Source organism: Limulus polyphemus, unplaced genomic scaffold (assembly GCF_000517525.1).
Source record: "Limulus polyphemus unplaced genomic scaffold, Limulus_polyphemus-2.1.2 Scaffold56, whole genome shotgun sequence".
Taxonomy (NCBI): Eukaryota; Metazoa; Arthropoda; class Merostomata; order Xiphosura; family Limulidae; genus Limulus; species Limulus polyphemus.
The window spans coordinates 905,377-920,460 of NW_013665666.1; the positions used below are offsets into that span (position 1 = coordinate 905,377).

General features: G+C 33.4%; 1 protein-coding gene across 3 annotated transcripts in view; it reads left to right on the forward strand.

The window, feature by feature from the left end:
- Positions 1-7,973, forward strand: part of LOC106463975 (sarcoplasmic calcium-binding protein 1-like) — a 62,258-nt gene extending 54,285 nt beyond the window's left edge. For all 3 annotated transcript variants that reach the window (XM_022391871.1, XM_013924087.2, XM_013924080.1), the window contains 5 exons: positions 1,497-1,549; positions 3,318-3,431; positions 4,767-4,899; positions 6,355-6,458; positions 7,168-7,973. In XM_022391871.1, the coding sequence (XP_022247579.1) occupies positions 1,497-1,549; positions 3,318-3,431; positions 4,767-4,899; positions 6,355-6,458; positions 7,168-7,329 (566 nt within the window). In that variant the 3' untranslated portion in view covers positions 7,330-7,973. The remainder of the gene's footprint in view (positions 1-1,496; positions 1,550-3,317; positions 3,432-4,766; positions 4,900-6,354; positions 6,459-7,167) is intronic.
- The last annotated feature ends 7,111 nt before the right edge of the window (positions 7,974-15,084 follow it).

The following is a 15,084-nucleotide window of genomic DNA, read 5'->3' on the forward strand; positions in this document are numbered from 1 at the left end:
AGTTAGTAGCACCCACCGCCGACTCGTGGGTTACTCTTTCTGACCGGATAGTGGAAAATTGACCGACATTTTTATAATCCACCTAACCAAATTGCGAGGCATGTTTTTGCAGCATAAGGCCGCGATCTATAAACCCTCGGATTCAAAGTTCAAGTACGCTAACCACCCGGCCGTAAAATTAAGTCTTTATTTTTTGGAAAACATTCCTGTTGTGTTATTTGAAAACAAAATCATCACTTGTTTATCGAGGTGATTATTGTAACACAAATCTTCTTTTGTGTCTAGACATCGTTTTTTTAAATATAATCAATTCTAACCGTGTTGTTTTACAGACGAAAGCTAAATCGGCTGTGCCAGTTATTTTGACGGAAACATCGATTCTCAAGTCTGTAACTAGAAGGTTAAATCTAAACATATGGTAATATCGAACATGTAGATTGTATTTTTCTATGGTGTTCACTTTGTCGGTACTTTAATATATTTTGCAGAAAAAACATTCTTAAAGAAAATTAAGACCTTATCGTCAACTTTATATGCCTACGTATAAAGTAACAAAACGCCAAAGCTGGACAAACTCTTTCCAGTGAGCCATACCTAAATCTTTTTTGTAATCATACTCCTGCTCATTTTTGCTTTCTCTTGAAATCAAATTTTACAAGTAAATGCTAAGATTATTATTTCTTCAACTATAGCTCTATTACATCAAATTAATATAAGTCCTGATTTTTCCAAGCCCGTTCCCTTGGCTGTGGTTTCGCTAGATAGTAGATAGGGACAGTGGGAATCTCGTTAGTCCATTCATATTATAATAATATAATAATAATTAATATAATATTAATTATAGCCTATTATGCATTTAAAACTTAACAAAACTTTTTCCATGGACAGTCTTTGTAAATAAACTTTAAAAAAAGTTATGTGAATGACATTACTTAATTGATTAATCAAATTATTGTGTTTTGTGGTCTGAAAGAAGAAATAATATAAAGGTGTGAATGTTTACTAACGTTGGATTAAACAAGTAAATTTGGATTTAAACCGGACAATAACGTCTGTGATATTTCTATGTATTTCCTGAAGAAGTAGAAGCTGGAACCTGGCTGACTCGAAATAGTGACACTGCTAACTTCAGTCATCTAAGTTGACACATCTTGAAAACTAGATACAACCCTCGAAATCACGTGACACAATTTTGGAACAATGTTGAACTATGTTCCGTACCTAATAACCAACAAAACAGGGGTCATGCATTCAATATGCAGTATCTTAATTGGTCAGGGCATCTGCAAGGAAGGTAAAGTCGCGGTTTCGAATCCAACAAACTTCACGAGATAGGATTGCCATACTCAAACCTTTTGTGTTTCAAACGTTTAAGCTTATGCCATTGTTATACATTTTTACCACTATGGCAGAGAGAAAATAGTGTATAAATTCATTTTTTTTTCTAAAGAAATTTTAATAGTACACAAATCTTTTCTTACTTCGTTCTTTATTAGATGCTGATAAAAATGGCTATATCTCTTGGGCGGATTATGAATTGTTGGCATTGGTAAGTTTCAAACTCAACTTTGATGTTCATGTTTAATTTATATTTAGATAATTTTATTTACAAGCTTTAATAATACTGTATCGTTCAGCATGTCCACTTGTTGATCCTTAGAAAATTACCAAATGCTTAATCCTACATCTTTTTGTCCTTAAATAGTTAGTTATTAATTCTATTTCTATACAAAATAAGAGATTATTAAGTTTACTGTTATTATATTTGTAACAATTCAAGATCATTAAATCTTATCTCTGTTTGTGATCAAAGTTATTTTTTAGTCCAAAGGACGACTGTTGGGGCACCTTAGATACTAATACATCATCGGTAATTCTCGATCAGATTCTACCTGTTGCCCATCCATCTCCTCTCCAGCTAGCCGTCCCTAATTTTAAAGTGATAGACTTGAGGAAAGGCAGTTAGTCAACGCCACTCGCCACAAACGCTTGGGATACTCTTTTAACAAAGAATAGTGGGATTGACCAATACAATATAATGCCTCCACGGTTTCAAGGGCAAGCATATTCGGTGAGAGGGATTCGAGCGGTCTAACCAACAGGCGAAAACATGTTAGGGTATTAAATAGACGGTGATTTATCTATGAAATATCGTTAAATCTATGCTTCTTTTTATCTATAAAATACAGTATCGTTAAATATATGCTTCTTTATATCTTTAACATACAGTATCGTTGAATCTATTTTTCTGTTTATCTATAAAATACAGTATCGTTGAATCTATGCTTCTGTTTATCTATAAAATACAGTATCGTTGAATCTATGCTTCTGTTTATCTATAAAATACAGTATCGTTGAATCTATGCTTCTGTTTATCTATAAAATACAGTATCGTTGAATCTATGCTTCTGTTTATCTATAAAATACAGTATCGTTGAATCTATGCTTCTGTTTATCTATAAAATACAGTATCGTTGAATATATGCTTCTGTTTATCTATAAAATACAGTATCGTTGAATCTATGCTTCTGTTTATCTATAAAATACAGTATCGTTGAATCTATACATTAATTTATCTATCGTATTTCTTTCAAACTGTACCGACTCCTCGACAGTGCAGCAGTAGGCTTGGTAGCTTCTAAGCTAAAATTTGTTGTTCAGTCCTTGTTGTGGACACAGCACAGCTAGCCGTTGTACGGCTTTGGGCTTTACCACAAACAAACAAACTACACAGTGGTTCTTCGATGATTTATAGATATTATTATTTCAAGCATAACTTCGTCATATCTGAGATTTTATTTCGTTCATATAAGGATATTGCAGGTATATTATGGAATTCAGAATATCTTATATTATATATCAAATGATGCTTTCAAATTCTTTCTTTCGATGTTACCTCACTGAATGATTCCAGTTATCCATTCACCAAAACCTGTGAAGTCGCATACGAGATATCAGTTATCTATTAGCCAAAATCTGTGAAGTCGCATATGAGCTGAATAATATCAGTTATCTATTTGCCAAAAACCTGTGAAGTCGCCTAGGAGCTGAATAATATCAGTTATCTATTTGCCAAAACCTGTGAAGTCGCATAGGAACTGAATAATATCAGTTATCTATTAGCCAAAATCTGTGAAGTCGCATATGAGCTGAATAATATCAGTTATCTATTTGCCAAAACCTGTGAAGTCGCCTAGGAGCTGAATAATATCAGTTATCTATTTGCCAAAACCTGTGAAGTCGCATAGACTTTTTCTTGCTGAGCTTTGCATATTTACGAAAGTTTTAATTGTTGTCTCCTTTCTTCATGTTTATAGAGGACTACTTTTCAACAAAACAGTGGCAAATACGACGAAGGGATCCATGAAAAGTATCTAACACATAGCCGGAAAATGTGGGAAAGTTTGTGCTCTGACATAGGAGGAGACACTGTAAGATCGCCTTGTCCTACTGATTTGTTATCTATATCACTTAGAGGGTAACATGTTATTAACGTCTGCTTGTTCTCATGCTAGATATTTACTGAACATTTAGTAAAAAAATAAAAGTAAAACAGAAAATAACATCATTTTGGCCCAGATAATGTCCTTAAGGATTTTTTTATTCTAACCAAGTAGTAAAAATACAATCTAAAACCAAAATAAAATATGTTACGCCACGTTTCTAGATCAATAATAAATATAATGTGTAGAGATTTTATGCCTTAATTAAGAAAAGAAAAAAATGTCAATCCTTACGATATCCGCTGTTATTTGAACGAAAATCATAACATCACTCTGACTTGTATGAGAAGTTACTCCCAAGAGAAATACAAATGTTATGCTAGTTCAGCTTTTGAAACTTCTGACAAACGTTTGGATTCTTAGTGAGTTTTTTTTATACTTTTACCAGACAAATACACACGTCTAAGAAAATTTGTAACTTCCTAATCACTAGACCCTCGTAAAAAATATCCGCAAAATTAACCTTTTTATTTAAATACTTTAAAAATCAATGCATATAATTGTTTGGTTTGTTTTGAATTTCGCGCAAAGCTACACGAGGGTTATCTGCGCTAGCCGTCCTTAATGTACCAGTGTAAGACTAGAGGGAAGGCAGCTAGTCATCACCACCCACCACCAACTCTTGGGCTACTCTTTTACCAACGAATAGTGGGATTGACCGTCACATTATAACGCCCCCACGGCTGAAAGGGCGAACATGTTTGGTGGGACGGGGATTCAGATTGCGAGTCGAGCGCCCTAACCACATGGCCATCCCGGGCCTATGCATGTTATCTTGATATAGAAATACTATACTTTAAGTTCACAGATTTGATTATGAACGTTTCATTCTGGGTGAAAACAATCTTATTCCAGATTCTAGGAAAAAAAATAGGGAATCTTAAGAGCAAAGAGAAAATTGCCTTAATGGAAAGACTACCTTAACGCCCCCAGTGGCAGAGCGGTATGTTTGCGGACTTACAACGCTAGAATCTTGGTTTCGATACCCGTGGTGGGCAGAGACCAGATAGCCCATTATGTAGCTTTATGCTTAATTAGAAACAAACAAAAATTTCCTACCTTATATATTTACCATAATTATGAAATTAAGACGTAAGTGGCACAAGTTATAAATATTCCATAATATAAATATGTAATTTTAGAGTAGCATTTTGGTTAATAAAGTTAAATATATTTTTCTAAAAATATAAATGCCTATAGAACTTATATTTAACTACAACAATGATTTATATATATATTTCTCTTTTTTTTTCTGACTACTAGGAAGGGCAGGTTCAATTCACTGACCTTGTGAATTTCATGTTTGTTTTGACTAGCAAAACGCAGAAATTCGAGGAATTGCCTGACTTTCTGCAAAACTTGGCTACTGAAGTTTTTTACATGGTAGACAAAAATGGTAACTACTTTAAATTACTTGTTTTGTTTACCAGAAGTTTATGTCAAAATAAATCATTTCTACCTGGTAAAAGATAGATATATATTTTTTCAAATTACAGTAAGGAACCTTTCTTAAAACGAAACTAGACATTCGTTCTTTCGTTCTTTATCGGAAACTTTTTGTAAAAATACACAGTACAATTACTTTTCCTTCATTTCAATATTTACATAGACAGCTACAAAGGAATTTAACTAAAACTAGTAGACAAAGTTTGAGAAATCAATTGTTGAATAGAGTGTATCATACGGAATAAAGAGTAACATTTAAAATCTTTAAGTGATCTGTTTTAGAATATCTCAAATAAAAATAACTAAATATTGAAGACTGTAAATTATATAGTTTCTCTTTGGGTTGTAGACAATTTGCATATTTCAATTAAAATATTCAAATGAAAAGAAACGAAGAAAAAGGGAAAGTCATATATTTCTTTTTATCTTTTGATCAGTTATTAAGTATTAAAATAGGCTTAAACAATATAAATTATAATGGTATTTATTGCCAAATACTGTTACTGCCGAACATCAACAAAATATATACGTAAGTTTATTTCGAAACATAAGTAAAGAAACCTCTCTCTGTCAACTCTACATATCAGTAAAAAAAGAACGTTTTCTCTTTGAGCTTCTAGAACTCAGTAAAATAAATGATTTTGGGTAGCTTCAGAAACTCAATAAAAGAAAGTTTTCTACAAAAACCTTATGAACTTAATGAAAAAATGTTCCTTCTTAACGCCTTGTACTCGTTAAAATAAAGTATTCTATATACATTTCCAAAACATTGCAAGAACAGAGACTTCTCTGTTAATACCTAGAGCTCAGTCAGTAGAAAAAGGTATTTATCAAATTCCAAGGCATAGTAACAACAAAATAGTTTTTTATTTCTCTATCTGAAACTAAATAAGAGTTTTCTCTCTTGCCTTTTCAAACTGACTAAAATAAACTTTCTTCTTTGCTTATAGAACTCGATAAAAAGAGTTATTCTTATTAATTTTCACAAGTAGGCAAAAAATGTTTTTCTTAAACATTTCTAGAACACGTTGAATAAAGTTATTCTTTTCCACCACCTTTCAAATTTGTTAAATCTGTTGGTGTGACCCCTAGAGGTTGTTAAATCTGTTGGTGTGATCCCTAGAAGTTGTTAAATCTGTTGGTATAACCCCTAGAAGTTGTTAAATGTGTTCGTGTGACGCAGAGAACCTGTTAAATGTGTTTCCGTCACCACAGAACTTGTTAAATGTTGCTATAGCTCGTAGTACTTCATAAATGTGTTGCTGTGATCCCTTAGAACTTGTTAAATGTGTTGCTGTCACCACAGAACTTGTTAAATGTGTTGCTTTGAATTTCCAGAACTCGTTTAACAGTTTACTTCAGCTTATAACTTAATAAATATACACTTTTCGCTACCGACCTCAAGGTGACAATATGTGGGACAAAGAAGAATACCGCTTTGGTTCTGTTCTGTGGTGTTACGTCACAAGTTTGAAAGGGATTGATGACGCCTTCAACTCAATGCTGAATGTGAGTTGCACACTTCATGTCTAAGACGGTTTATTATTTAAAATAAAAGTTATAAATGAAATAACATATAATGATGAAAATTAAAAGAACATTTTCAATATTTTAAAAGTTAAGTTCTGAAAATCCATCTTATGAATTATACCATTCAAATAAGCTTAGGTAGCGAATTCGACGTTTAAGTTAATCTTTGACGTCTCAAAAGGCACATACGACTGGTGCATAACTCCGTTTTCCTGTTTCACAAAAGAGTGAAAATTGTAACACATTCCTCCTGGATAGGATGTCATTCCATCACAGGTTAACTCTTAGATACATGCTGGTGCTTATACAGCTACGTAGATGGAAGCACCCAGCTAAGTAGAGTGCCTTACTCAGGTGAACAACATGTGAGTAAGCCTCGAACCTTCAACCTTTCGACTATGAGTCCAAATCACTAACCTCTAAAACATGCTGTTCCTCCTCAACATGTGAAGTGTATTTTAAAGATGATTCAAAATAAGAGTTTTATAGAAACAACATATAAAAGAGTGAACCTTTGAATCGAGCTCATTAACACTTGTCTTGTGCATAATATATTAAATACACATAGAATATATTACGTAAAATAATTTATTTAATATGTTTTATAAGTTGTACAACAACTGGAATATGCTAACTTTCAAAGCGCCTATAGCTTTATTTTGTAATAAAATATACAACTATTTTACAGGAAGAAGATAAACAACGGGGAGGCCTATCAATTGATCGCTTTAAGAAATTGGTCACAGAATTCTTTACTTCTTTGGAAGCTGATACTCCATGCCGAAATATCTTTGGACCCCTGGACCCCAGTCGAGCGGACAAAATGTTAACTCGAGATGTATCCAAGTAAAAGCTGCACATTATGGTATCGTGCCAGCTTTGGAATACTCAAACGTATATTATCTATTGGTTTTCGTAGATATCTTTTAGGATATTAGACTGAGATGATTAAAAGGTTTTTCGTTCTACTCAAGGAGCTACATAAGAAACATGAACGTGCTTAAATTTATTCCCTGTAGCTTTATTTACAAGTAGTGTTGTATTACTCTTTCACATTTTGTTTTGAAAAACAATATTTTATATTTTAGTTCTGAGCTAAGATGAAAAATATAATGGCAATAGTCTAAGTAAATGTTTCGTAACGTCGTGTGAAAAGCAAGGAAGGTTTCGTATGAATAGGAAATATTTTCTCACATTACACACAAACAAGAGATTGCTATAAATTGTAATATGATTCTTTCTTTAAATAGGAAATTATACGAATAATGTATCATAATTTCGGTTTAAAGGTATAAAATACATTATTTCGAATAATATGTGTGTTCTTATTTTACAACTGTTGTATGCTTAAGTTTAAATAGGACACGCTTTTTCTCTTATAACGTTTATCACCATGAAACAAACATCTTTCGGTTCTACATATGTTTTAGCTAAAGTTCTCATTTGTTTCTTAAATTGCGTGAGTTAATAAAGCCATGCCATTCCAACCTATAATCTTTCTTTGTTTTTGTTTCTTGTCGTTAACTGTAATGTATAGCATTTCTACTCGTATTTAAGTAGGCAGAACGTTATGTTTTCTTCTTTCAAGACGTAATTTCATCGCTCAGAGAATGCGCAATAGAATCTCCATGGCTTGCTTCCAAATGTTAAGCCTGGCTCTTATTTAACGACATTAGTCCATTAACTGTAAACCATTTACTCATACAAACTAGGAGCAATAGATTGAAGAGCTTAAGCATTTTATGATTTCAAAAAATCAGAATTAGAAATACAGTTTGTATAATATTTCAAACTTCTCATTTGTGAGCTTTCCTATAACCTAAAACATGTCTAAGATATAAAGACACTCAGTTTTGTTAATTTCACTATTCAGTTCCTCCTTTGAAGCTATTCAGAAAACATTTACGAGATACACAAGACAATACATAAATCTAGGAGACAGCTATAGCTATAAGTAGGTAGGTAAGACACGTTTGTTGTAGAGAGTTTCTCCCTAAGAGTTTTATATACACTCACGCCAATTCATCTAACAGTGTTGGCTATTGTAAAAACTCCTCTACAGAATGTGATATTCTGTAAAATTCATTTCCGAGATTCTTCTCTACACACGTTCAATTCATGTGAAGAAGTCAGCTGTTGAACGGAATTCGTCTTTAAAATTGTTTTCTAAACACGCTAGATTCATCTAAGAGTGTCGGCTGTTGTACAAAACTATTCTACAAGATTGTTTTCTTGACAAGTTCGATTCATGTGAGGATGTCAAATGCTGTACAAAACTAGTCCCCAAGATTCTTCTCTAAACATACTCGATTCATGTGAGGGTACCAGCTGTTGTACAGAATGCCTCTCCAAGATTATTTTCTAGACACGTTGAATTCGTATAAGGATGTCAATTGTTGTACAAAACTAGTCCCCAAGATTCTTCTCTAAACATATTCGATTCGTGTGGTAGTGTCAGCTGTTGTATAAAGTTCGTCTTCACAATTGTTCTGTTAACACACTAGATTCATATGAGAGTATCAACTGTTCTAAATAATTCGTCTCCAAAACGTTTCTCTAAACTCGTTTAATTCATCTGATTCTGTCAGCTGTTTTATAAAACTCCTCTTCTTTACTGTTCTCCAGACACTTTTGACTCATGTGAGGATGTCAGTTATTTGTATAAAATTTGTCTCTAAGATTCTTCTCTAGACACGTTCAATTCCTGAAAGGGTGTCACCATTTGTATAAAATTCGTCTCCAAGATTCTTCCCTAGACACGTTCAATTCCTGAAAGGGTGTCAGCAGTTGTATAAAATTAGTCTCCAAGATTCTTCCTTAGACACGTTCAATTCCTGAAAGGGTGTTAGCAGCTGTATAAAATTCGTCTCCAAGATTCTTCCCTAGACACGTTCCATTACTGAAAGGGTGTCAGCAGTTGTATAAAATTCGTCTCAAAGATTCTTCCCTAGACACGTTCCATTACTGAAAGGGTGTCAGCAGTTGTATAAAATTCGTCTCCAAGATTCTTCCCGAGACACGTTCAATTCCTGAAAGGGTGTCAGCAGTTGCATAATATTCGTCTCCAAGATTCTTCCTTAGACACGTTCAATTCCTGAAAGTGTGTCAGCTGTTGTATAAAATTCGTCTCCAAGATTTTTCCCTAGACATATTTATTTCATTTGAAGCTGTCAGCTGCTGTACAAAATTCCTCTCCATTGCTGTTCTCTAGAGACGTTTGATTCATGTGAGGGTGTCAGCTGTGGTACAGAACTCATTTCCAAGATTTATCCCTAGACGTGTTCGAGTCACGTGTGGGCATCAGCTATTTTTCAACTTCATTAACTTCTTTCTCGAGTAATTCTTGATTGTTAGTAGTTCTCCACGTCATGTCTCTGTAGATATTATCCAGATACAATAGAGTGTGAATTTTCATTGATTATCACCCCCTACTTTCATATTTTTAGCTAAAACCCCTACTTTATTCTTACTATTTGTACAGCAAAAGAAGCTGAATAACCGTGGGGTAAAGTCTCGTGTATAGTTTCAATCATTAAAAATGTAATTAGAAACATTAATGAAGCTGAAATAGTATATCACCTTCAATAAATAATATACTAAATATATCTTACTTTACAGATGGAAGATGTATATAACTGGTACGTATAAGTAATACAAAGTACGTCACTTGGAAACACATTTACTTATTAAAATTAACCTAAAATATATAATGTGATTAATCTTACAGATGTCAACATGCAGGATCTTTTTTTTCTTTGGTATCGTTAATATTTTTTCATCTATCACCATGAAAGTTACTCCTTAATAATTTCAGTTTACTACAGCAAATAACTGATAATCAATTAATTATACAAAAATGAAAACGGTGTATAATATTTATGTCAAGAGTTTTTTTTTTTTTTACATTTCTCGTTATTATTATGAATAAATGTGTCTGTTATTGTATACATTAATACACTGATAAATATTGCACTCAATCCATGATATAGGATTATTTTTCTAAGATATATTATGATACAGTGGTAAGTGATTTGCAACTTGAAAAATTTATAAAGGAGATAGTGAAAATTTTTTCATCATCTTAGGTAAAAATTAGGTACAAAAATTTTCACACAGTTAATTGCATTATTTAATACAACTTTATTTGTCTTTATAGAATAACCACAATATTGGTAAACAAAAAAAAATTTAAATAAAATGTATAACATATTATTGAACGAGTGATTTACCTAGACTTTGGCATATTTTACTCGCCTATTTCTTTTCGAAATTCTACTTCAAGGGAACGTTGGAAATTTTCCGATGGCTCAGAATATCTCGTAAACAACAGAAACTTTCTTGTTCTCTGTCTAGACACAAAATGTCTCCCAGAAAGTATAGACTGAATCATATCCAATGATTTTGATACAGTCTCTTGCACAGTTCGTTTTTTCTGGGGGTATGAAGCACAGCAATGAGGTACGAGAAGTGACGGTGGTGGGGCAAACAAAGAATACATTGTTGGAGACACGTTTCTTAAGTGTTGATTCTGTTGAGCTGAAGGTTTGTTCTTTTCCGTTTTCTCGGAGCAAGGTTTTCCAGATTCATTATTGCTTTGAATGGAATCCAACTCCAGATAATATATAGGTAGACATCCGAAGTGTCCTAAAGACATCAGTTTCAATATGCCCTGATAGCACTTCATTTTCCAGGGTATTTTCCTTCTGAGTTTTGTTTTTTTCTTATTATAAAGTGCTTGCATTTGCAAAACTTCACTATCGATCCATTCTGTAACGGAACATAAAAGTATTATGAATAAGAATCGGGTAAGAAACATAAGCTATTCTACTCTCAAATAAATTATGGGATTAGAAAATATCTAAGAGAAAAGATGAGATCTTAATAACATGTGGACAGTAATATTTACCTCTAAACCAAATAAATGCATTCAACAAATAAAGAGCTTAAACTTATGAAAAATGATTGTAGTTAAACGACAACCTTCTAAGGTCCATCATTGTTATAAATAATCCATACCTAAATTATGTGAACATCCCTCATATAAAAATTGTGTATCGTTCCCATACAACAGCTTTCATCTTATCTATATGGTCGTCTTATTCGACGAGTTTATCGAAATTGTGCAAACGCCACTTCCCTATGGTTCCCGTTCTGCGTAAGCCTAACCATTTCATCGATTTTTACCCCAATTACGTTTTTAATGACCTTAGAAGAAACCATTATTTGATCATTTCCATGTCCATACTGTGTCTGTCATTTCACAAAAATCACAAACAATTCCCTTCCAAGTCCCAATGATCTCGAAACTTGGCCCTTCGGGACAGATGATAATGGAGTAATAATGCTTGGAGACGGCTTGAATGGGTAATGAAGAAAAACTTTATATATCAAAGTTTTTCTTCATTACCCAATCAAGCCGTCTCCAAGCATTATTAGTCTCAGAGTGGGTTCATCGTCATCGAATTCGAAGATGATAATGGAGACTCTGTGAATGCTGTCATTCTTTTAGTACTTAGTAGATGTTGTTGTCATGAGACATACAAGGCTTTGCAAAGAAAATACGTGTAACATCCATCTAGCTTCCTCTGTAGTTTATTAATAACCATCCATTCCTCAGTCCCTTGGAACAATAAAACTTTACAACTACACTTGAGATCCCAAGATAAATTTGACTTCCACATATTTTACAAATTATTACATGGTGACCACGCTTGATAGATTCCAAATTTGAAGTCATTCTCTTTATTGCCCAGCTAGTCACCAGGGTATTAAAATCCTTCTTTGGTGTCCCAGGAAAGATTTGATTTCCACATATTTTACAAATTATTAAATGCTGACCACACTTGATCAGTTACAGGTTTGATGTCCTTCTTGTCATTGACCAGCCAGCCACCTAGTTATTAAAATTCTGTACTTTTCAATTGTATGACCACTGCTTGCCTTTGATTTGTGCCTCTGATATTAAAATGCTCACATTAGCGGTGTCAAATTTAGAAACGCAACGTTTTAGTGTTAAAGAAAAAACCAACTGCTTGCAGGCACAACTGAGAACAATACGAGTCTTAAGTTGTATTAGGAAATACTTTAAAGAGAAAAAGTTTTAATTATCACGGAGAAAAAAATATGATTTGATATATTTATAATTGGTGAAGCACCAATCACACTAACTAGGCGAAACTCTAAACAGACTACAAAATGCGCATGAAGAACGTGATGAACCAATGAATTAAAACCTACAAGGCGTTACAAAAGTTGAGCATCACCAAGATTGTTCTAAGAACTACCTTTACAGCTACGGTTTAAACGCTGAAAGTTGGCGAAGTCTTATAAACCAACAGGCCTAACATTTGTGATACAAATCACGTAAACTGCAGCTTTTTTTACAGCTTTTCGAAACGTGAATCGTTGATATCACTGTGGCAAACCTTTTTTACCATTTGAAGTGTACTGCCGTTGTGATCTTCTGTTTTCAATCTTTAGTGTAACAAACACTAAATGTTTGATCTATCCCCAAACGGAAACGTCTAATGGCTCAAGACGAGGAGAGCCAACAATAAATGAAGAGCATGTTAATAAGTTACTGTAGCAAAATGAAAAAGAGACATTTAGTGAAACATAAGCATTAGTTAAAAAAAATATAGAAAAGGCGGGACTTTTTCGTCCCCTTTTATTTAATAGACAGAGCCATTTTAACGTATCACTATATTTGTGCTTTTGTTTGTATGTAGTGTTAAATTAATACATTTTATCTTTCGTTGAGAATATTATGTTTGTTTGTAATTAAGCACAAAGCTACACAATGGGCAATCTGTGCTCTACCCACCACGGGTATCGAAACCCGGATTCTACCGTTGTAAGTCCGCAGACATACCGCTGTGCCACTGGGGGGGGGGCGAGAATATTACGTAGGAAAAATCTTTCAAAATAAGTTAAGAAGTTATAATTGATGTACTTTATTACATTTCAAGCATTTTTAATGGGTTACGGAATTTTTATGGTTCTTTAAGATAAATAAACCAGATTTGGACATTTATAAATTGTGTTTTCTATGTAATGATTCAATTTCTCAGACACCAACGTCTCATGGAAAGACAAATGTCTCTATATTCAGATGTATTTAGCTCAGCATTAAAAATTAACGGCTTATAACGCTAAAATTTGGGGTTCAGTCCCTGTAGCAGGTACAGCACAATATCTCTTTGTGAAGTTTAGCGCTTCAAGAAAACAAACTAATTACCTCTTGCGGTCTTTCTACCAATTAAGCGTTGTTCACTAAATTTTATCTCAGACGGTATAGGTTCCTTCACATTAATCAGGCCCGGCATGGCCAGGTCGCGGGTTCGAATCCCCGTCCCACCAAACATGCTCGCCCTTTCAGCCGTGGGGGCGTTATAATGTGACGGTCAATCCCACTATTCGTTGGTAAAAGAGTAGCCCAAGAGTTGGTGGTGGATGATGATGACTAGCCGTCTTCCCTCTAGTCTTACACTGCTAAATTATGGACGGCTAGTGCAGATAGCCCTCGTGTAGCTTTGCGCGAAATTCAAAACAAACAAACAAACAAACACATTAATCAAGGTTTTTCTTTGATAAATACTCAAGTTTTAATTATCATGTGTTTTATAATGAATTACATATCTAATAACTTATTTTTAAATATTGATACAGATAAGCAATTTATAATCTACATAAAGCTTTCAAAGCCTAGATTACATGTTACAAACAATAGAAAATACAAAGAAATAATAAAAATGATACCAATAAGTCGTTTCACGCCTACCCGAGTTTTTAAGACCTAGATAAGCGTATTTTCATAAAGAACAAAAACCAGAAGAATATAACTGAGTCAAGCTAGAATGATCGTCACAGACCCTAGATCAAGAAATGTTATGTGTATGTTAAAAAACAAGTTGATCCTGCGAAACGAAACATGTGTATGGTCGTCAGCATTTGTTGTATAAACACGAGAACTTGGTATTCCTAAAGCTTTCACATTCATAGCTTATCATTAATAGTTCTATGTTAACTAGCAGTATTTACGCTATTTCATAGCCAATTTATTGTAGCAAATGTATTTTCATGGTAGCAATCATACATTTAGTGTTCTGAGTTTGCGCTATAGCTTCGCATTTGGTTTATTTATCATAGAATATAAAAATAGCTTTTTAATTTTACTTCTTTGCTTATTCTTACGGGTGTTATGAACTAGATTAATTCCTTGAACATGTTTTAGAATAACACAAATATAGAAGATTATTCTATTCTTCATTATACATAAAACACGATAACCTTTTTAGTAAATAAAAACACGATAACCTTTTTAGTACGTAAAAATACAATAAACTTTTTAGTACGATTTGATTTCACAATGGCTTTCTTTACAATAAATTAAGTGGAGTAACTTTATTTCTGTTATTATTGTTGTTTTAGTCCAAACCTACAAAATGGATTATCTGCGCTTTGTTCGCTGCGAGGAATCGAACCCCGGGTTTAATCATTGTAATTCCGTAAAGACACTGCTGACCCTCAGTTTCTTTCTAAAAAATGTTTGCTTGTTGTTAAGCGCAAAACTACACGATGGGCTGTCTGTGCTGTGCTCACCACG